The sequence below is a fragment of the Merops nubicus genome, unplaced genomic scaffold, assembly GCF_000691845.1.
Source record: "Merops nubicus isolate BGI_N331 unplaced genomic scaffold, ASM69184v1 scaffold11855, whole genome shotgun sequence".
NCBI lineage: Eukaryota > Metazoa > Chordata > Aves > Coraciiformes > Meropidae > Merops > Merops nubicus.
In genome coordinates, this window is record NW_008607644.1 from 2,401 (window position 1) to 26,047 (window position 23,647).

The 23,647-nt window shown below is 43.5% G+C and overlaps 1 protein-coding gene across 1 annotated transcript; it reads left to right on the forward strand.

The window, feature by feature from the left end:
- The first annotated feature begins 813 nt into the window (after positions 1–813).
- On the forward strand, positions 814–15,047 carry MAP3K8 (mitogen-activated protein kinase kinase kinase 8). Its single transcript, XM_008940010.1, has 8 exons — positions 814–1,149; positions 3,416–3,418; positions 3,946–4,110; positions 5,633–5,894; positions 7,926–8,032; positions 12,048–12,200; positions 12,819–13,065; positions 14,591–15,047. Exons 1-8 carry the CDS (start codon positions 814–816, stop codon positions 14,722–14,724), a joined length of 1,407 nt encoding a protein of 468 aa, XP_008938258.1. The 3' UTR covers positions 14,725–15,047.
- The last annotated feature ends 8,600 nt before the right edge of the window (positions 15,048–23,647 follow it).

Sequence of the window (23,647 nt, forward strand, 5' to 3'; positions counted from 1 at the left end):
TGGGGCTTAAAGTAGGAACCTGGCATACAAAGGGACTTTTGGGAATGTGGAACCAGTTTCTTGTAGTGAAAGTCCACTTCAGCAGAATAGTCATGATTTATCTTGAAAAGTCATTATTAGGACTAGTGAGAGCAGAACAAACTTCTGGAAACTGCTTCAAAAGCTCATTACTTTTATAATAACTCAGTTTCTGACTTGGTTCTAAAACTTGTGAAAACTTCAAGTCTAGTACTGATCAGTTATATTTAAAAAAGGTAGGCGGTGTGTATCAGGTGGTGATTCACTTGTGCATTATGCAGTGATATTACTAGTGGAATGATTCTGCTCCATGACCTTCTCTTTTTGGACACATCGCATAAATTGCTCTTAAAAACTTGAGGATAAACTAATTGGGTAGGTTTATGTCTCTGTCATTAATTTTAAAATAATTAATTCCTTCATTTGTATTGAGGTTGCTTCATTTTTGCATATCCAGCAAAACAAAGCTAGTTCAAAAAACTATTTTTTTTCCTCTAACAAAAAGCTTTATCAAAGTAACTACCAGGAGTGAATGACACGGGAGGTTCACTAAACTTCTAAATAGAATTTCACTAGCAAAGACATTTTCTCAATTTCCTCTTCACCCAGTCTACTAATTATTATTTTCATATAATACAAATTCATAATTTTACATGTAACTGTATAATGATGAGCTGTTTATCACCCATGTCACTTCTTTTCATTCTTTGCTGAAACAAACTTAGGTGAAAAGTGTTTTGAGCTTTGTTTGCTTCTGTTTTTTTTTTCAGGAGTGGTTTTGCAAAGTGGACAGTAATGGAGTATATGAGCACGGGTAGTGATAGCAAAGAGGAGATTGACTTGTTGCTTGCTAATTTAAATATGTCTGAGGTGATAGACATCATGGAAAACCTTTATCCAGGTGGAGACCTTGCAGTCTATGAAGACAGCTTACTTACAATGTGTGAAGAGGCAAATCACAATGAAGAGCGTGCGGAATCTTTACTGTTTTGTGAAAGGGAAGTTTCTTTGATGTCCTCTGTCAAATATGGGACTGTGGAAGACCTGCTTGCTTTTGCAAATCAGGTGTCCAACACTGCAAAACAATTTAAAGGATGCAGACAGCAAGAATCTGGAATCCTTTTGAATATGGTATGTCTCTTTTCTTCTTACCTGAAAATTGGTTGACCTTAGGAGTTAGAGGGTTTTAATGAGTCAAAATAAAGATTACCCCCAGTCCCAGGAGTCACAGTCGGGCTGTTACTCTCTGTGCAAAGCAGGGACTAGAGGGGATCTCTGAGGTCATCAAGTCTAGCCCCTACGGTCTCAGGCGCCTGTGGAGAAAGGTCTGTTGTTCAGAAAGATCCACCCTCTGTTGCCTCTTGGTATCCCTGGAGATGAGAAAACATTTCCCAACATTGAAAATAAACTTGAGATATGCAGTAAAAAAGCAAAAGCCTCAACTATGATGGGCTTACAGGTTTGGGACACGGTGAGGGTGTTCCAGTACCCTGTGTTCACTCAGTAAATAGAGTTCATTATGCAAGACTCCCAGATAAAGGTGTAGGGTCTATTTTGTATAGTTACTAAATTCACTCTATCTGCACAAAAAGTAAAAAGTAGTAATGTAAGGAGAAAAAGCGCATAGTATCAACTGTGGCTTTCAGAATTACAATATTATGTAATACTAAATTCAAGTATAGATGCATTGGTTTTTGATATGTTCATTTTTTTTTTTTTTTCCCTGAAATGATTTGTGTTCCACAAGCATCTGTAGATACTAGTGTCATTTGACTTCTGTTTAAAATCAGTTGTTCTGGAAATAATCAATTATGAAATGGAAGTTTATTCATATATGTATTTGTTGCTGCTTCTTAAGATGTTCTATGTGTCTTTTCTTAAATATCTTGCATGTAATATGTTTTATATGTGAACACTGATTGCTTGAGGCTTACTGGTTAGTCAAGTGTGAAAAAGCACAGGGTATTGCTTTATTCTGATTTGGAGGGAGCATTGCAGTATTGCAAAACAGTCACTTCTAAACTCTGTAATGTTGAAATGACGCTTATTAATATTAGATGTTTCCTATACTTAGGATAGACACTTTGTTCTACATACTCGTGGTTGTTTTGCTTGCATATTGTTTCTACAGATGCATACAGTTGGTATGAACCAAGTACTATTAGATGCACGTGAGCACATTAAGCAACTGAGGACTGGAGGCAGGGCCTTCCCTGTACATGCATTTCAGCAGGTGCATCTACTTTGTAAATCTCTACAGCATTTCAGTTAGGATCAGGCGTGTTTCTGACTGCCTGGTGACCCCCCCCCACTGCCTGCACCATGGCTTATGGCACACAAGGTCTTGGAGCACACAAGCTGGATTTGTTTCAGTTGAAACTAAACTGGAGGATGTGTGACAGCCACAAATGACCATTCGTACCACAGGACCAGGCAAGGAGCTAGTCCTGAAAGTCGCCTTAGAATGTGAATAGGGTGGTGGTCGTTGCTCCCTTGTTCTGCAAATCCATTCAACTTGGTATGTGTTGCTTCCCAGGATAGGTGCAACCCATGTGGACTAGCTAGTCTCAACCCCTTGAAATGCAGAAACGAGCAAGAGAGAGATTCAGGTTGCTAGAGTCTTTACCTTGGTCCTGATAAGTAGAGAAGAGCTTCATTCTACATATCCTAAATAATTTTTTTTTTATTGGAAGACACACCCCCAACAGTTGAGAACTTGTCATCCCCAAAATTAAGAACTTCAAAGAATTAAGTTTATTTCATGTAGATACTTGTAAATTACAGTTTTAGCAGTCAAGAAGATACTTTCCTAACTGGAAAACATGAGGGTAGTTTAAGCACACAAAGATTGTGCATGACATCTTACAAAGAAATCTAAACCAAATAATCTTCCTAGTATGCTGTTGCCTTAAAAAGGGTAGCTGAAAAACTGAGTACATGAGGCCATGTGGCAGACATGAAGTGATAAATATACTTGATCTGCTTTTACATATCTTCAAGAATCTCAATAAAGTAACAGTAAACAAATTAGTGATGTTCCAGATACTGACAATACTGTATATCCTTGAATTAACTGGAAGCATATTCACAGGAAACATTACTAGTTCTTTAGCTGAGAGGATATTAAAAGACTGAAGAAGTTACATCAAACCTCAAGCAGTACTGACATGGCTGTAGTTACGAGTTTGGTCTCTCTCTGTCGTGTCCACAGACGGGGAGCTGTTTCAGAGATTTAAAGCAAAGATACTGTTTTAGACACAGAGTAGCTTCCTGGAGGAGCCCTTCTCACCTTCTTGACAGTATAGAGAACCAAAGCTCTCAACATTAATCGCCTAAAGCAGACAGTGTGACTCCTGCTCTGTTTTTTTGTTCTTGAACTATGCTATAAAGCTAGAAGGTGGTGGCTGGTAAAGTGACAGCAGATTTCTCTGACCTTTTACAAAGCAGTAGAAACTGTGATCGCAGATGGAAAATTAAAATGTGCTCTCCTAGCAGTACACGTGAGATTAGGAAATGCTGAAACTCTTGCTCACATCATTTAAGATAGCCTATGAGTAACAGGTATGTGGCATAACAAGTTAGCAGATTACAGGACGGACAAACATGTGCAGGTAAATCTAATACCAAGAGGTGGATAATTTCATTAACCCAGCTGCTGCTGCTGTTGTTGTTTCAAGACAATTAATTGCAACTTACACTTTGTAAGTTAGTCACTGGAGAGAAACGTGGATGCCTGGGCTGTGAATGAGTGCCACACCTCACATGCTGTTCCCATTTGGTGTTTCTAAATAAAGACTGCTGAATAGATCGCATACATCATGCACATATATAAGTGATACATATTTTTTTTTTTCCACTACATACATAACGTTAATTAGGCTTGAAGTTTTAACTACATTGTGTTTTTATCCTTTTTTAACTCCACAGATCACACCCAAGAATGGGCGCTATCAAATCGACTCGGATGTGCTCCTGTTTCCATGGAAGCTGACTTACAGGAACATCGGCTCCGACTTTATTCCCCGGGGAGCTTTTGGGAAGGTGTACTTAGCCCAAGACAGAGAAACCAAGAAACGAATGGCATGCAAGCTGGTATGTTAGTTCAGTAGTTTTATCTCTGAGCAAATATTGCATGCAGTAGTATATACAGTGTATTTTCAAATATGTCTGCATTGACTTCCACTGTTAGGCTGATGATCAGCTTGGTTTTATTGGCCTACACAAGGTAGGAAAAATCCATGCTTAAAACTGTGAACTTGTTTTATCTTTTTGCTCTGAGGCTGCGGAAGTTTCTTCAGTTTGGAGGTATTTAAAGTATGTGTAATTGCCACATGGGCAGGCCTACTGTGGTGTGGGGATAGAAGAATTTCTGCTTGTCCTGTTGGTAAAATATCAGCGTGAGATCACATCACTGCAGAAGATGATAGCAAAACCACGCTGCTGCGGATGGTTCTAGGATCTCAGCCTTTAACTGGGGCTCTCAGACTTAAGTTTTCTTCACTCCTGTGCAATTAATGTCCCTGAGAGCTAAGCTTACGTGCAACTCTTACTGTGTTTTGGGCACCGACCGAGCTTAAGTTTGTGAGATGTCTCAAGAAGACTGCTCTGCACCCCCCTATTTTTATGCAAGCCAATGCTTTCTTTCAACTTTACTTTTCAACATGACATTCTGAATTAGGCAGTAAATATCTAGGGCCAGTAAAAGCTCAGCTGGGAAATTGTTCTGTATCCCGCTGGCTTGTGAATAAGTACCTGTATTACTTCTGTGTGTGAAAGAGTTGGGGAGGCAGTTGTCTCCTTCCCTTGCAGCCAGCGTGTCCACATGGGGACAGGTTTAATTTGCTGCTGCTGCATAACCCATTGCAGAATTAAAGCATCCTAATGTTTCTGAAAATACAAACAGTATTTCTCATTGCAATAAAAGTGCTAGCCTCTGGTCCGGTTCACAGCCATAAGTCTGAGGGAAGGAGAATAAAAAGAGCAATCTACAGCCTTTCCGTGTGTAAGCAAACACTGATTTTATTGCCTGAGCAATCTGCCATCAGTGCTTTTAAAAGAAATACAGTGCTGCCAGGTGCTCACTTAAAGCAGGTTTTGTTTCTTGTAAGACGCAAAACGGTGCTGATAAGGATGGAATCAAGGTCAGTCATGGTCCTGACCATGGTTAGCCTGTAGACTGTGCTGGGCTCTGCAAGCACAGGTCCACGTGTCAGATGAGCGTATAGTTCTGGTAGAGCAGATGAGAGTGCACAAAGTTAGTGGAAAAAGCAGTGGGGCTTTTTACCTCCTTCACCAGGAAGTTTGCATAAAGCTTTTGCGTAACTGCCGGATTTTGACGGGAATAACGCTTACTACGTTACATTGCTTTTTCTGGAAGCTTGCACCTTTTTTTTTGGGCATGACTCCAAAAGCACTCTCAACTTTAAACATGATGTATCTCAACTGGAAGGGAAAAACAAGTCACAGGATCAAAACGAAACTCCTTATTTTAACAAGTGGATAAGAAGTGCTTTGTTTCCTTCTTCCGTTTTAATCTATAGGATAATTAGTGTTAGTACAGATAACTTGGTTTCTGAGCTGCTTTTCTACGTTTTCTTTTTTGTCAATGTCCCAGGTCCCAGTAGAACAGTTCAAACCATCAGATGTTGAAATACAGGCATGCTTCCGTCACGAAAACATTGCTGAATTATATGGTGCTATTTTGTGGGATGAGACAATCCATCTCTTCATGGAAGCTGGAGAGGGAGGATCTGTCATGGAAAAGCTGGAGAGTTGTGGTCCTATGAGAGAATTTGAAATCATTTGGGTGACAAAGCATATTCTAAAAGGACTTGACTTTCTCCACTCCAAGAGGATCATCCACCATGATATCAAACGTACGTGTGTGATTCCTCGGGGTGCTTTCTGGTCCAAGCTGGGCTGAGGCTGAGACCGACCTGAGGCGTGTAGCCTGGCATCTGGAAGTTTTCCTACTTCCATGTAAATTCATCCCGAGTGGTTCCATTCTCACCTTGTACTTGTGGCTTCTCTTAGGTTTTACATTTCTCTATGGTTGTTCCTCAGTTTGAGATGCTTGGGGAACTAAATACATAATATGTACTGGGTTTTTTTCTGTCAATAATTACTGAAAATTTTAGTATATATTTGGTTTTAAAATGCTCTGGATATTGACGTGTGTAAATAATCAAAACATATTGTTACTAAACCTAAATTAAGTACATTAATATTAAATGGCTTTAAAATTTAATTATAATGCCTTACATTTAATGTAAGATTAAATACTTTTTCTCCCAGCACCACCTCCCTACACAGACAAATTCTGCCTTTCAAATAACAATGCTTCTAATGAAGATATGTCTCTTCTGCAAGTTATTTTTTGCTAAATTTGAGGGTCTAAAATAGAAGTATCCAAACTGAAGTGTTAAAATGAATAGTTGACAGAAGTTATCAGGAAATGCTAAATTTTCATCTTGGTTTTGCATATTTTTTTTTTTTACTTTACTGTGGGTCAGTACTTTAGATGTAAGTCTTTGAGATTCTGACAACTATAAAACTGCTTAATTTTTCCCTTAGCTGGGCTTTCTTGCTTGTGGTAAGAGCCTTCCCTATGGGTTTATTGTAATTGGCAATGACAATGACATTAATTAAAAGGTTTAAAAACCAAACCAGCCCAAACCCAGCCCGCTATATCTAGATAGTGGATAGGAGAACTAGCCCGTTACCGACGCGGTGGATACGAGCGTGTTTGTATTTTCCAGCGTTTTTCTGCACTCCTGATGCAAGGGCAGGAGACAGGGCAGAGGCTGCCCAGGGCTGGTGACTTCCTGGTCTGGAGGTCCCTGTGTGCAAACCCCAGACAGCTCCTGCTTGCAGGAAGCTGCTTTGTTGGGGGTGAGCTGGGTAACCCAGGCCCTTGGTGACAGCTGTGCCCACTGCTTGGCAGCGTGTTTTCCCTCACCAGGCAGAATCAATAGAACAGACTGTTTCCCAAACATCTCTGATTTCTTCCTCATTGCATCCACTGCTGTTGAGTAGGTCCTGGTCTTCCCACCGGATGGTGACAGTGGGCACTGTTAATATGGCAAATGACCTGCAGTTTCCTCTGGGAGGAAATGTGTTTGTTTGACTTGGAGACTTAAATTATTGTCCACGTCTTCTAAAACAGCAAACAAGAATTTCTCGAGGATTACACAGAGCATTACCTTCATAAATATTTGATCAGAAATACAACTGCAAAGAAAACCCTGGAGTACAAAGTTGTGCCTTAGGCAGAGTTTTATGAAGGAAAGTGAATTAAGCTCCTAGAGACTGCTGCAGGTTGGGAATTTGGAACTCTGTCTTACTACTTCTGCAGCTTTAGTCTATCTTGTCATCATGCTGAGCTGCTCTCACTGACCAGTGCAGGAGACTGGTGTGACTGCTGTGGAGGGACCTTGGTTCCTCTCTGCTTCTTTCTTCATTTAAAACATTAGTGTAGAGAAACCTCTTGATGACCAACAGTTTTATTGTTTATAGCCAGACATGCACAGCACAATCTCCACCTTGGAGACGGTTAAAAATCCTCAGAGCAAGTCCCACTGTGCTGAGGTATCTGCCAGTCTTCCACATTCCTCCCTTATCTTCAGACAGTTTCTCTCTTTTTTTTTTTTTTTTTAAGCTAGGAAAATGACCAAACACTGATTCTCCTTTTACATAAACTAGTCTAGTTTGAAATTTAAGATATGATTTAAAATTGAACTCAATCACTTACAGACATGTTTTGACTAGAAGAAGGGCTGGTCAGCTGTAGAGACTGGTTGTGCCAGTCTCCCTTTTCAGGCTAACATGCAAATGAAACAGACGTGTCATAAAACAAATGCCCAACATGCTAGAAATGTAATATGTTGTCATTTTTGTTTTTCTTTTAGCAAGCAACATTGTTTTCATGTCAACTAAAGCTGTTTTGGTGGATTTTGGCCTGAGTGTTCAAATGACTGAAGACATTTATTATCCCAAAGACCTTAGAGGAACAGAGGTAAGAAGCTGAAGGGACAAAAGCCCTTGTGTTGTATTACTCCCATGGTTGTGATACCTAGGCTCAAATTTGGAGGTTGAGGATAAAAGTTTGGGCACAAGTTTTTTAATCAAAAAGTTACAGACAAACATTAATATAATCTCAATTGTATTTGTATTTTGAACTTGCTGAATGGAGGATCGGGTGTTACACTTTGAAAGCCATGTCACCTTCTCTGCAGTCTCATTTGCTGGCAGTTATTAAATCTGAAGTCAAAGAGAGATCGGAGTTCACTGAAGTCAAACAAAAGAACAGAACTCTGAGGAGAGTTGTTTGCAGTGGATCAGCTGCTAGACAGAGATAAATCAGACAGGAATTTGTTCTTTACTCTAGCAAAGATTTCTTCTGAGATACCAGCTATGGACTGGGATGACCTGCTCAACACAGTAGTTATGACTCCTCCTTTGAAACTGCAGAAATTACAGACCTGTGTGTTCGTTCCTTAGCATTTCTGAGCTGTTCCCCATTTACGTGTAACCCTCTTGTCCTTTGGGGGCTATGTATTGCAGAGTTGATGGTGATCTGGTGAGCCTGCTGAGGCATTACAGTGATGGAGGTGGGGGCCTTTCAAATGTTTTCAGTGACTTTGAACATGCAGGCAGGTCCTGCATGCCACTTGGGCGACACTCATGCCAAGGTGTTTCCAGGGCTGGAGCTTTAGCCAACAATCAAGCAGCAACAATTAGCTTGGATAGCTGCTGCAAATGTGGCTTTGCACGCTCTGTGTTGCCAGAGGAGGGTGTTTACAGGAAACACTTCAGCTGAAATGTTGGCACTTAACCAGTTTGATAGTCTTCCATAGCATAGGCATGTGTTTAGAGGAGATACTTGTATAACTGACAAAGAGCATTTCACTCCTTCGAAGGGTAGGATAAACCAGATTTCACAGAACAGCAGGCTTGTTTGTTATTTTTTTCAAGATATTTGGGAAAGTACTTGAACATTTATTTTCACTGTCTTTCTAGTCAGGGGAGTTAAGAGATTAAAATTCCTACTATACTGGAAGCAGCATGCTTTCTGGCATTTAGTTCATGTGCTTTGTGGGGGTTTTATTTTGGTTTGGGTTTTTTTTGTTTGTTTAGGGATGTTTTGTGTGCTGTTAATAAGAAACATGGTGGAATTTAGTTGGAAGCCGCCGTGGTAGACTATTTCTCAAGGATGGAGAAGTGTGTAAACAGGAAATTTCCAGGTTTGTGGAGTGGACTAGTGGTGGTCTGCTCCTGGGTGTTGGAGGACAGCACAAGTTCGAATTGGTAAGAACTGTGAAAAACACTTAGGAAGAAAATTATTCTACACTGTTAGGCATCTGCAGTCATGTCCTCAAAGTGGATAATGCCCACAAACCTAAGCCATGGTGCTGCTTGGTGTTTGCTGCCTCAGGGGAGTGGTGACCTGTCCCCAGAACCAGCAATCCTGCTGTTAATGCAGCACTGCAGGCCAGAGGTAAGGCTGCAGAGAGAGCAGTGGGAAGGGAGATCTTCAAATACCAGTCAAAGACTTATAGGAACATCAGAATGCTAGCCTATACTCAGTCTTCCTCCTAGGCATCTTCCTTTCCACAGAGCCTTCTGAGGTGCCTAATCCAGTCACCCACAAACACTCTCTGTAGTCTTTGATAGCATGGGCTTTCTTGATTTTTGATTTTTTTTTTTTTTTTTTTCCCAAAATTGTCAATGATTGCTATTTCTGCACATTGTTCTGAGACTCCTTTTTAGGGCCCTATCACTGCCATAAAGCATCATGCCTCTGAACTGCCTGTTTCATCTGGTGTTGCCAGAGACTTGTGTCCATGAAGGAAGGGGCAGTTGGAGTTCTCTTTCTTGTGTGCGTGTTCTTTTCTGGGGGTTTAGCATTTTTATTGGCTTCTATAGCACAGGAAAGTCTGAACGTAGTGAATATGCTTTGTGTTTATGAAAATTGAATCATTGCAATTTGGGGCAGAATGATTGAGAGGTAGTTAAATTTTGTTTAGTTGGTGTAGCATGAAAAACCTGCGTTTTGAGTACAGTGTATATACAGGACATGCAGCACAGTATAGTATGGCTGTGATGAAACTGCTCTGCAGGAAATACTTTAAATAGGCATTTGCTACACTTTGTTATGGCTCTGTTGCTTTGTTAAACTATGAAAAAAATGTAGAAAAACTAAAATATGGTCAGTTACAACCATATGAGAGGAGGAAAAAGTTGTCTGCTGAGGTCTATTGAACATGGACAATGTGATTCATTTGTAGGAATGCTGAACTAAAACTAGCATGGCATGAAGAAGAGGACTGTTTTTTAGCTGGGTTGTGTCCCTGGTCTGACTGGCACACAAGTGCCAGCCCAGCAGCAGGAAGGAGTGAGAATGGGAAGGTATCCAGGGCTTGGGCTGCCTATCTTGGAGACAACAAGAGTTTTAGGCTAGTCTATATCAGCCTGAAATCAAAACTTTGGTGCACATATCATTTCTGCTTTTTGTTCCTGTGCAGTCCAGCTGCATCTTGACTGTTTTCATACTTGGGCTATAACTGCAGGCAGGCAGATCCTTCTTCCAGCATCCTCCTTTCCTCAAGAAGGTAGCTGCTTCTTGTTTGTATAGATTTTAGTCAAGTTGCACTGTATTTGCTAGGGACTGTTTTCCACAAAAGTAGAAATTCTGTTCTTTGCCTCTTACAAAACTTCAGGGTGGCTGGTGCAGATGCACTTACTCACTCTTAGTGCAGAGGAAATCAGTGGATAGAAGTAGCAGTTGTGGACGCCTGCTGATCCTTTGCACATGCTTCCCATCTGAAGCTCTGTTTGCAGATTTGGTGTGTGATTTACTGGGAAATATTCCGTGGAATTTGCGTGAGCCCTACAGCCGTTCTCAATCTGTGGTAATAAGTAGTCAAACCACGCGGCGATGACTTAACTTCCTGCTCTTGTGTCAGTTAATGGCTTTTAATGTGATTCTTTGTGGAGGGATGACTTGAACTAATTAAAGTTCTGTTTGGCTCCTTTGGAGGGAAATTGGTTGAGGGAAGAGGAGAAACCAGAAGCAAATAGGGCAGCTTGCTAACCCAGTGTGTTGTGGGCTGTGCCCATGCTGTGTTGAAACCTGCTCCCTGGGCCAGTGGAGGTGGCAGAGATGTGCGAGCAGCTTCTGTCAGCCACAGGGTGTGCCTCCTGCATCCTGCCCATCTGGTTCTCCTCCAGCTGCCTGGACCTGGCAGGAGCTTCCCAGCAGATCCTTCTTTCATGGTCTTGACAAATCTGAAAGTTTCAATGAAATGTTTGGTTAGAAACTGTGTTGTGATCTAGATAAGACTGGAATTTTTGGTTTAAAAAAAGGATGGAAGAGGAATGTTTTCCTAGCTTTTAATTTATGCATTACTTAAGACCTGTCTGGTTCCTCACCATCCCATTTCGTAGGATAAGGTCCCAACGTGCAGGTTGTTGGATAAGGTGGGGAGGGGAGAAGAGTTAGGAAGACAGGAAGAACTGTCAGTTCTGCGCACAAGCGTTGTCATATCCAGTGTAACAGGGATTTGAGGAGTGGACTCCTACCCTCAGCTGGGTCTCTAGCGGTGGGGTCACCCTCTCTCTTCAGCCTACTGCATGCCTGTGTTATTCAAGCAGAATGGAGCACTCCCAGCAGTGCCCCACAAAACAAACTGGCAATTCAGGCAGCTCCTTTTGCTGTGGAAGGGTGAGGTTCCTGCTACACAGCTGAATGAAATAGAACTGTGGCTTGAACCCCAGCATCTTGCAGCTCAGCTAAGTCCCATAGCCACTGAACTGTGGCCTGGCTGGGGAGGGCAAACCTGGAATACGAGTTGCTAATGCTCTGGCACCTGCACAGTCTTTCTCCCCAGGTGATGCTTGGTCTTTAGGTTGCAGGTGCTTTTGGGATGCATCCCTTCAGAGGGGGGTTTCCCAGATCTCAAAACATCATGATTCATCTTTGCCTGTTGTTTCCCCCTATTGATTAATTTCTGTTTAACTATTCTTCACAGATTTATATGAGCCCTGAAGTAATCCTCTGCAGAGGCCACACCACGAAAGCAGACATCTACAGCATGGGAGCTACCATTATTCATATGCAAACGGGCATCCCGCCCTGGGTGAACAGATACCCCCGTTCTGCGTATCCGTCCTACCTCTACATTGTGAGTGTCCTTTGCAAAGCCATAGCTCGGCTTCAGTTGAAGGATTTCCTGGACTTGGGCTGGGAAAGCTCCAGTCATATTAAAACTGTCAAAATGTTTGTGAGAGAGATGATGTCATCCGTTTTGCTTTGGGGGAGGGAGGGAAGAAGTGGGTTTTGATCATTTAGAGGAAGCTGGGCTGAGCTGGAGTCATCTCTGTCATTTGTTACAATTTACAGGCCTTGGGTGTGCTGCAAGAACAGGGTTAGACAGCATGAAACTTGAGTGAAAGAAGCCCATCTATGTGTCTGGTTTACTTTTAAATTGGAGATAAAAACTGGAGCCTGGCAAACTTGCTCCTCTATTTTTTTCCAGTGTCAAACAGAAATCTGGTCAATTTGCATTGCACCACATTTTAGGATTTAGCTTGGAGTTGCTTTGAGTTTTTAAATTTATTATAAAATCTGTTTTTAAAAACGTGGGTTTGGTGCAGTTTCATGTTCTAATTGATCAGCCTAGCTTAGGGAGGTGACCTGTTTTAAGTGGGGAATTCCCACACCACTTGTGTTTATCTGTGACTTCCGCCTCCATTGTTTTTGGAATAAATGTTTCAGTGATTTTTTTTTAATATTCCAACAGATACACAAGCAGGCTCCCCCCTTAGAAGACATTGCTGAAGACTGCAGCACTTCCATGAGAGAGTTGCTAGAAGCAGCTCTAGAAAGGAATCCTAATCATAGGCTGTCTGCAGCAGACCTACTGAAACATGAAGCCTTACACCCACCCCCAGAAGAGCAGCCGCGGTGCCAGAGTCTGGACTCAGCTTTGTTTGAAAGGAAAAGACTACTTGGAAGGAAGGAGCTGCAACTGCCAGAAAACATTACAGGTATTGATACCAGGCTGGCTTACTTTTTGCACTTGGTAGATTTTTACTTTGTGTCAAAACTTAAGTGAGTGTTTAGAAACAAACCAAACCAAAACAGCTTCTGGAAGGAGACCAGTAAAAACAACAGTCAGGTGAGATCAGAGCCAGAGCTCTTTAAGTATGATGTAAAATGCTCATTGATTTCAAGAGAGGAAGAACTTAGCCAGAATTCTGCAGCTCCAGAAGGGCTGGCTCATGAAAAAGCCCTGGCAGTCATTCAAGGCACTTCATGATATATAGATTGCTGTTCCAAACTGCCTTAATTTGCCACAGTACTAGAAATCTTCATTGACAGCAGTGATTTGTTAGTAACAATTTTTTAAAAAGTCCAACAATTGCCACATTTTTCCTCCTTAAATAAAAAGATGTACACAACACTGTAACTCTTGTGTTGCTGAGTGTCTGCAGTTTAAGCCCTTTGTTTTAAAAACAAAGCCAAGTGTAGGATAGAGCACAGTGACACTTGTGCATTAATAAGTGCTTTATGAAGGATGGATGATACACAACCAGTTAGGAAACTCAGTGTGTCCTCAGATAATATCAAGCCCAAGGAGATGTAGTGCCAGCAACCTGCTAACAGGCTTTGAAATGCTTTTCTTCTACTTTTAAAATATGCTAGGAGGGTCTTGTCTACTCAGTTCTAAAATGCCTTTTGTCAAGTGGTTTGACTGTGATAAGTATTTGAAAAGATATCTGTGCAAAGTTTTGGGTGCTGTAATGCATAATTGTTGCATTGAATCCAGTTAACATTTAAATTGGTGACAGCCTTTGCATCTAGAATGGCATTGCTCCTTCAGGATTTTGCCTGGTAGGTGCATAATCCTTTGGCTCAGGCCACCTGAATCAGTTCTTTTGAAGATGAAAAAACACTTGACCATTAAACTGGAACTTTAGTTTAGGTGCCTGAGATTTAGGACACTCATTATACAAGTATTCATGGGAGTTCTTACTGCAAACCAGATCTGGATCTTTAGACTTTAATTTAAAAGGAAAAAAAAAGAAAAAAATTAAAATCTGAGACTGATGGTTCCACATACGTTCTGTATTGTCACACCCAGTGACACAAAGAGGATGTCATCTGTTTAGATGAAAATTCCCCTGTAATAAAGGGGAATTCTCAGCTGGCAGAAAGCAGATTTTTTTTTTTTTCAATTTTTTGTTACACCAAACTCTCCTTTAGCTCTGTGGCTCAGAGGATGAGGAAGCTCTGCCTAGCTGTCCCAGCTGATGGAGGATTTTTTTTGAGAAGTTGAACATACTTGCCTGTTTTCAGTAGCAAACTGCTTACCTTTCTTTGCCCTAGAGTTGTGGGTTGCTTTGTTGTCTTTAATTTATATAAGGTTTACACTACCTTACAAGTGAAGCTTCCAAACCACAGATATATAACTGCAAATACTAGGCCAAAAATTCTATTAATGTCTACAACCATGAAACTGAACAAAAGTAGCTATTTGGGTAGTAATGTGCTTTATCTCTTGCCCTTTAGATTCCTCATTGTGTACTGGGAGCATGGAAGAGTCAGACCTGCTAAAGAGGCAAAGATCTCTCTACATTGATCTCGGAGCTCTAGCTGGTTACTTCAATATTGTTAGGGGACCCCCAGCCTTAGAATACAACTGACTCAGTAACATTTTATGTCAACAGGTCAGAAGTGGACCTCTACCTCTTAAAACTTGATTCTAAAACTTGATTTTCAAATTTGTACATAAAAATATTGCCATTATAGGCTGTCAAATGTGAATAGTGTTTAATGGCACAGATGATTAAGCTAAACCCTTAGGGGCTTTAATAATAAGCTGATCCCAAGCAACAATATATTTGTGCATCTGCTGGTCAACCAACAAGAAGATGGCAAAAAGAACATTGCTGGGAATGTCTTAATCTAGGATATCTTCCTGTGCTGGGCCTTGCACTTTTATAAAAATTATTATATAGGCTTGCAAATGGGGAAAAAAGAAAATAAATTGTGCATGTGGGCTGTAAGATTCAGTCTCTCTGAGCTGTCCTTAGAGAAAACTTAAAAAAAAAAAAAAAAAGTCCTTGATTTAACCAAAGAATGATCCAGTCTTGTTCTGTCCTTGAGACTTGGCCAGTCTCTGGTCAGTCTTAATGGAAATCAGGCCCCTCTTAAGCTGAGCTAATTTCTGTCAGCTATCCTTGGAGCCAGAGAATCGCTTGGTTACAGATGTGTTTTAACTCTGCATCTTCCCTGGGCTGTTGGAGCTAAGCTGGTGGGGCGAATCCTTCAGTGCCTGTATCAGTTGACTTTGGGAACAGCACAGGAAGCTGGCCCTGACAGAGCACGACAGTGACTCCACCGATGTTACAGCTACTGCAAGGATATCTTGGGTAGTTTGCAAGGATAGATTAAATGTTATTGCCTGTTGGTAACAGTGGGCAGGCTCCAGACTCTTGCTTTTCAATACTTTAAAATGGTACATGTGTATAATGGCTGAGAGTGCTATGGTTTGGAAAGCGTGTCATCAGTGACAAGCTGTGTTTATGTTCCTATGGAAATGGAATTATATTGTTCTTGCTGTGCCTCATATATTTGAAACATGATGTTTTGGATGATAGTAAAACTATGTAAACTGCATAGTTCTGTACATCCCATGGGATGAGAATGTAAACTTTTATAAAACTCTCTTTGATGCTTAGGATGTCTCTTTATAAGCATTTGTGTTAAAATGGCATACTATGTATGTTGTACACTGAATCTTTTTGTGAAGCACAGTCTCTTTTTCATATGTCTGTTATTTAATGCTGCTCCTATCTAACACATGATCTTAAACAGATGATTTCTAGTTTGATACTGTTACGGACAAATGAATAAATCCAGCTCAGTGCCTTGAGATGTGGTCACTCTGTTCTTTTGTCTGGGAAAGCAGCGTGGGGCTGTGACCATATTTGGGCCAACCTCCCCTACTGTGGCCCAGGTACACTACACGCATCATTCCACTTACTGGGGAATTGGGTGGAGGTCACTGTTGACGGATTTTGGACTCTGGTAATAGATGATGAGTATTTCTGACACGATACCATTCTAGGACCCCAGCACTCCTTCTGGGCTGCCTGGATGTTGCAGAGCAGTTGTGTACATCATGCGATGCTTTAGTCCTGATGCTTGTTGCTGACAAAAGCCCTGCTGGGAATAATCCACCTGCTCCAGTACTTTGTGCAAAATCTGTGGAGGACTAGCTGCTTTGAGGAGAGCTGTCTAGAGGAGCCTTACTCATATTTATACTGGCTGTAGTGATCAGGATATTTGGGGATCAGACTTTCAGCGTAGCCAATGTAAAGAAAACATGACCTAATGGTTAGGATGGCTCACCTTTGCCTTGAGACATCTAGGTTCAATTCTCTGATGATCTGCTTATAGCTTTTGATCTTTTGCTTACAGATTTTGATCTTTAATGAGGTTCATAGAATTAGTAGGAAGCAGTATTTCAGGCTACTGGAGGTGGATTTAAAATCTCTTCCCCAGTTTCTGTTCCATAAAATTAAGGTGTTTATCTCCACCAAATAGTGGACAGATACTTCAATAATGAGATCCATGTTGGAACTACAGGCTGCCAGGGGGCTTTTACCATTGCTTGATTTTTCTTTTATTTTCTCTTTAATGCCACACTCCCCTCTCCCATCCAGCTAAACAATTTACTGTAGAAATCTGCATGGGGGAAAACAAGGGACAGGCTCACTGGTTAATATTTGTTATCAGTATATGGCTGTTGCATATTTTCACGCTATGCAAGTAATAAGTGACCAGGTTACCCAAAGTAATTACGTATGGCAATACATGAACTGTCAGTGATAAGGCCTGGCTGAGTGAACCAATAGTTCTTTATAGGCACATCCACAGGCCTAAACAGTATGAGGCTTCATGGTAAGCATCACTTTAGAGGAATGGCACACAGTCAGGTACACCAAACACCAAGCGTTGCTACCAGCTCCGTGAGCTTTCCAGTCCCTGAGAACTATTGTTCAGGTAAGCCTCGGGCTGCAGCTAAGCAGGGGTTTCTCTCTGGAGCAATACATGATATCACAAGCATATCACATCCCTCAAGGGGATCCCCACAGTGACTGGTCCCTGCATTGTGTAGGTTCACCTGCTTGTGCCACCTCCTGGGGAATGAGGTCAGGGAAGTGAACTGGGTTAGAAACAACCTGGGAGGGGGAATTTTGTTCCTCTGATCTGGTTGCCTGAGCAGCTCTGAGCAACTGAGGCTGGAGGTGAGGGAACAAAAAGGGATGGTAGGAAAACCCTGATAGCACAAGCCCCAGGGAGATGGTTGTTCTGCACTGAGCTGGGAGATTTTGCAAACGGCTTTCCTCTGTTTGTGTTGATTTCTGGTTTGTAGTTTCATTTTCTCTTGGGGGAATACTGAGACTCATGCTCACTGCAAAGGAAAATGCTAGTGAGAAACTCACTGCTTGCAGTAACTGGTGAAATGGTGTCTTTTCTCCTCTGGGGCTTAGCAGGTTTCTTGTCTTCAGATCAGCCTATGGCCCTGAGACAGAGCCCACCATCATCCACAGGGCTTCCTTGTGTGAGCAGCCTACAGCAGGTTTGGCGATTGTTTGAAGACGTGCTGAATACCCACTATGTTCATGAAGAAGATTTGGTTCAGTTCATGCCTTTGAAAAAACACGGGGTGGGGAGAGAGTGAACTCACAGTCCCTTTTTTTCCTATTTTCTTGTAGCTGCTGCTTCTTCACGCTCCCCACCCCACTCCTGTCTCCCATGTGACCTCCAAGTGAGAGGGTTTAGATTGCTGCCTGGTTTCTCCAGGTTCCTTAGCTCCATCTAAATTCATGTCCTTGCTTTTCCAATCCTGGAAAAACATCAGTGGACAGAAGAGGCTGAGAGGAGCAATGGGAAGAAGCAGAAATAAAAGTTTTCTTGCCTGGAGGTTAAATGATCTTCCCTGTTAACCCAAATGGAAGTTGATAAAAGCTGCAGGAGAAGTACAGAGCAGTTTGTCAGGCTCTCCCCATGTGAAGTGCTGGTGGGGATGGAGAGGGAGGCCCTTGGCCAAATGCTGGTCCTTCTGTTGGGGCCTTGTGGAAAAAAACAGTGTATTGCTCTTCCATCTAAATGGCAGAAGAAGCAGCTCAGGAAGGGACAGTGGAGATGTGTGACCCCTGGAGCAGCTGGGAAGACCAAATGAGTCAGTTGGGAGGGGCTGGGGCATAGAGATCTGCACAGTGTTGTGTGTGGATGGCTGAAAACAGCTTCCCTTGAGGCTCTACAAGCTGCTGTCAAGGCAGGCTCAGACACCATGGGTGAGGACTTGGATTCCTACGCTTTGCTTTCCATCCTGTGCCTAGGGAGGTAGAACTTTGCAAATTCCCAGCAAACAAGCACCAAAGCCCTATTTAAAGCCTGGGCATCCTTTTCTTTTCCTTACAGGAAAGGCCCAGCAGGGTCCATTTCTAAAAGTGTCCCCATCCAAAGTTAATCATTTGGGCAGAGGGAAAACACATCCTTTATAAATGGTGCACGCTGGCCAGTCTCAGCAACACCCAAAAAAACCCATCCAGACTTTGGGAGTGGCTCATCAGAGTGCCACGGGTGCACTCGTGCCGCTTCAGGCTGGCCACCAGAAATAGCCCTGCTGACTGATACTGGGGCCTGTGACTCACCGAGGAGGGGGCGAGCTGCTGTGACGGCCACGAGCCTTCGCTCACCTGTGTCCCATGCCTCCCGCGCCAGGCAGCACCACGTGCCACCAGAGGAGGGTGACACAACTGTGGGATCATATCCAGAGAGCAGCTGTCAGAGGGAGGAGAGGCAGGGTGCTCCACAGTGAGATATGTAAGAGAAAATGTCTGTGCATAGCTGATCCTCACCAAAGCTACGTGCAATAGCAGCATCACGCTCACCCGCCAGTCTGGCCTCAGGTGTGAACCTTGTTGCAGTAGGAGCCAGCTTCAGAGGAAGGATGATACCATAGCATCCACACATAGAGGGACAATATCCCACTTGCAAGCTATGACACTAAGTGTAGCTTTGACAGTATGAAAAAGCCAAATAAATGGCAATATTTAGAAAGTTTAAAATCCCTCTTGATGCTGATAGCAAGTCAGCCACTGAAGCAGCACACAACCAAAGAAGGGCAAGGGATGGAAATGTGAGACAGGTAGGAGGCAACTTGGCAAGGTGTATATGGGGCCGTAGAGGAAGGGACAACAGGAAAGCCTCCATCAAACCTCCAGAGCTGAAGTGCCAGAGAGCCAGCAAGCAGCGTAGGGCCTTGTAGAGGCTACTGGCAGTGTGAAGGGTTGCCTTCTCCTGTAACTCTCACTTAGGGTAAACCAAGGTCAACGTTTTTTCTTAACCTGCTCCCCTAAAAAAGAGAAAAACATGGTTTGCTCCAAGAGGAAGACCTCATAGTCAGTGTGGGAGTTCCCAGTGTAGGTCTTTTCCCTTTGTCCCTTTCCCTCTCTCGCCTGTCTAACCACCAAGTGAGGAGGAGCTGCTGCATATGGTCTGGTATACAGAAGCTCATAGCAGAGCTGACCCTGAGCAGCACCTGTGCCTGTACCACACTGTCACTATGGAAGCTTTAGCCACCGGTGGTGTAAAGACCCCCTCCAAGCACTGAGCTGTTGTGCCTTATTTTTGTGCATAATGACAGTAGTTTCCAAGCCAAACTTGGTGACCTCATCACCCGTGTCAGCTTCCTTCCCATCCCACAGCATTCGTTCTCCCTCTGAAAGGCTGTCTTGGTCCCCACAAGTCACCATCTGCCCAGCACATCCCACAGTGCCAGCCAGCCTGGTGGCCCTTTGGCACAGGCACAGAGGGATGCTTGGGGAGGCTGGCACCAAGGCTCTGCCCCTGTGCTGGATCACCAGCCTCTTGGAGGTGACTTGACTGTCACCGGTGGCATAGGTGGAGCTGTTTGGGGACCCCCAGCTCCTTTGCCCACTTAGCTCCCAGTGCAGTGCCTGTAGGTGGTAGGGTTCAGCTGCTGCCCTGGGCAGGGCCAGAAGCATGGTCATGCCCCAGAGACGATAGCAGCCTAGTGTTACTGCACTCCCATCTTCAAGATGTCAATGGCCCAGGGACAATCTGGTCCCCTGAGAGCATCCACCAGGTGAGCCCCTGCCAGGGGACTGGGGCCAGGTACTTTGAGGACCATAGCTGTGCTTTCCAGCATACAGAGATGACGACACCAGGGCATCAGGAAAAGGGATGTATTTGAAAAATGGTCCCAAAACTCTGTGTAATGATGTCTGGTCTAACTGGCTCCCTGCTTCCCCTGTAGACCCACTGCAAAGGGACACGTATGCTCTAGCCATGCAGATTTGAGTGTAGGTGGTTTAGAAAGAACAGAAAACCAAGTTTCACTGTCTCAGGCAGAGTTAGCCAAATGCCATTTTTATGTACACACTGGGTTGCTTTCAGGGAACACTGAACCATTTTCTGTGTGAGAAAAGATCTTTTCAAGGAAGAAGTATCCTTTGAATTTAGGCTGGCTTTTCCCAAGAAACATGAAAACATCTTTCGCTGCAACACACCAATAACTCATCTTGCCAAAAGAGTTTCAGGGAAGGGAAATTACACAAATAATGTTAAAAATATTTCAGGAGGGTTTGGCTCCCCTTCTGCAGTTTTATGCAACTAGGACCTCACTTAGGCTGTATTTTCCATCCTTGCAGCAAGACTCCAATATTAGGTGCAGCATCCTCTCTTAGCCTGCCCTGCAGTGCGCATGAGTGCGTGCAGACTTGATAAGAAGACAGAAATGGAAGGAGGAGGCCTCAAGGTGTGTCTCTGAGAGTTCATATCTTAAAGAGAGGTATGGTATTTCCTCCTACACACCATGAAATTTGTAAACGGAGGCAGAAGCATTCTTCCATGATGAAGGAGGGTGACTTCTAATTTCTCAGGCGATCCTTTGATCGCACATTCAGACACCTGAAGCCAGAACTGGCACGTGTGCCCGTCAGTGGGTGTCCCTGCACACCTTGGTTTCTGGCACGCCAAAAGACAGGAGGGACCACCCAGCAAACCCCTCCATAAGCAGGTCTTGGGCAAGAGCCACTTTTTATGCATACCTCCAGACCCCTTGTTAGGACACATGGGAGATGAAACTGGCACGGTAGGAAAGCCTGCTGAAGATGGCCAGCAACAGAGACCTTTCATACTTCTGCTGCCTGGGGAAAGGAGGAAAATTCGGGATTTTAGCAAGGAAACATGGTGCTCCTTGCAAACTTCAGCTAACTTGAGTTGGTTTAATCTGCAATTTTCCTTGTCTTAGATGTTAAGATTTTGCATGCCTGGATGCCCAACCTTCATATTTTAGTAGAAACTATTCTTCTAGGTTTTGCAATAGTGATTACAGTACTTCATCGTGCCTTTTAAAGCAGAAAAGGCCTTATTGATATTTTGTAAGTGGTTTCAGTGAACTGAATAGTGCTGCTATGTGAAAAGTCATCATGGCAGAGTCAAGCTTCTCACAGGAGCAATTAGTACTGGAAGCCATGAAGACAGATCATCTCCAAAATGATATTTTTGGTGTTGTATTTGCAAATGTTGTCTCAGACAAGATCACCTCTGCCCCTGAAAGATTATGAAATGAGGCAGAGGTTAGACACCAGAGAAACATGTCCAGCTATTAAATATTGGCCTGTTGAGGGTGACTCATCTTTGCAACACTCCCTGCTGGTGCTCCTCTCCCAAGTCTTGTGAGATTGTGACTATTCAGCTGAAGTCACACACTCACAGCGACATAACAGTTTCAGACCAGAGTTTTGAAAATATGAGCAACCAACTGGTGCATAAAAGCACATGTCCAATTTCAAGCTTAATTGACAAAGTCATTTGCCTTAAAAAAAGTCAGTTGCCACAAATAACCAAGTGTGACTTTGCAGTCTGCCCTGCGTGGAGCAGGGATTGGACTAGAGATACCTTTTGCTCCATGTAGACCTGAACCTTGGAGGCAGCAGGCAGTAGGAGAAAGCTGAGCCACCCTGCAGTGTGTTGCCCACTGACCCGCGTTTTGGATGGATAGCAGAAGCTGATGCACAGAAAGGTAGTCATGAAAAGGTGAATCTTACCTCCCTTCAGCATCTGCCTGCACCCTCACCTCTGATGTCTCAGAGTAATGGGATACTTCCTATTCCTCTGCTTGCTTACCTTACCTCCCTTTCTGGTCTTGCAAGGTCATGGGAATGGCTTTTATAATTTCCACCTCCTCATGATACTGTGTCTTTTTCTTCCTTGTCCCTGCAGCTCTCCAGGTTATTCCTTGTGCCTGGGAGAAACTACAGATGGAAGCTTTGCTTCCCCCATCTTGGCAATATTTGACATGCTGTGGGGCATTTTCCTTCCATGCTTCCCCTCTGCCTGACTCAGCCGTCTTCTATCCTCTCTCATCAACCATCACTGGGAGTGGGACTACCATGACTTCAGTGCCTTTCTGAGCAGAAAAGTCACTTGTGTTGTGATATGAAGGTTACTCTCCTCTCTCCTTCAAGCCTCTGCAAGGGAAGGTTTTAATGGGAGAGCAGGCAGACAGCAAGACTGGAAGGGTACAAGCCTTTAGCAGAGGACAATGCTTGGCATAGCTGCACTGTCACCAAACCGTGCTGCAAAGCAAAGGTGGCCTGTGCACTGTGCCTGCTCCGAGCCCGTGCTGGGGCGCTGCTGGGATGGCTCAGGTGTCAGGCACTTTGGGAAGCTGATTGCTGTGAGAAAGGTTCCTGTGCCACCCACCAGCTGGTGCTGAGCGTGGCATGTGGCACGTGTCCTGTGGGAGCACCGGCATATCTCTGTAATACAGAATGGAAAGATTAAAGATTATTTCCAGTTTCCCAGCGAAGTCACGAGTCCTGGATTTACTTTACCTCTCAGGACACGAGACAGTAAATCCAAAGCCACTCCACTGCCAGCTCGTGAGCGTAAGCCATAGGGTGATGCAGGCATCAAAAGGCACTGGGGATGTATGATTCTATGAGATGACCAGAGATGTGGAATGTAGTCTGACCCTATTAGTTTGCCTGGTGCATTTGTCCAAAACATGCACACAGGTTTCTCTTCCCTTTGAAATAAGTCTCTTGCGGGCCTTTATCTAGCCCAGGCCTGCCTGTCCTGCAGGACACTAGCTGGCAGCTTGCTCTCTGCACCTTGCTGGGCGGGCTGGTGTTTCTGAGTTTAAAATCTCTCCTCTCTTCTAAGCAAAGGAGCACTCTGGTTTGTGCCACCTGGCCCTCAGGTACCCTAAGGCACTTGCAGCTTTGCTAGGCTGATGCTTTCATGCCCCTTGCCTGGTATTCGCCCAAGTGCCATGCAGGCTGTATGGAGCTACGTGGCCAGTAAAGCAGGAAAGCTGCCTGCGTTCAGCAAACCTGCTCCTGCCCCAGCCCCAGCCCCGGCAGCTGAGCTGCCTCCTGCCACTCAGACACTTGAGCTCTGAGCTACTCTTTTACAGCAGGGTCCTTATAATTACCTCCACCTCCTCCTTGGCAGCCAGTAGCTTAGTCCCAGTCGTGCACTTAGGAAACTCCATATGGATCACGGCTGTCCTGCATCTGC

Excerpts from the sequence above, each read along its gene's own strand:
- MAP3K8 (XM_008940010.1), top strand. The coding sequence starts at position 814 with ATGGAGTATATGAGCACGGGTAGTGATAGCAAAGAGGAGATTGACTTG. Across the intron at positions 4,111-5,632 it reads AACGAATGGCATGCAAGCTG|GTCCCAGTAGAACAGTTCAA; the intron begins GTATGTTAGTTC and ends TCAATGTCCCAG. Across the intron at positions 8,033-12,047 it reads AAGACCTTAGAGGAACAGAG|ATTTATATGAGCCCTGAAGT; the intron begins GTAAGAAGCTGA and ends TATTCTTCACAG.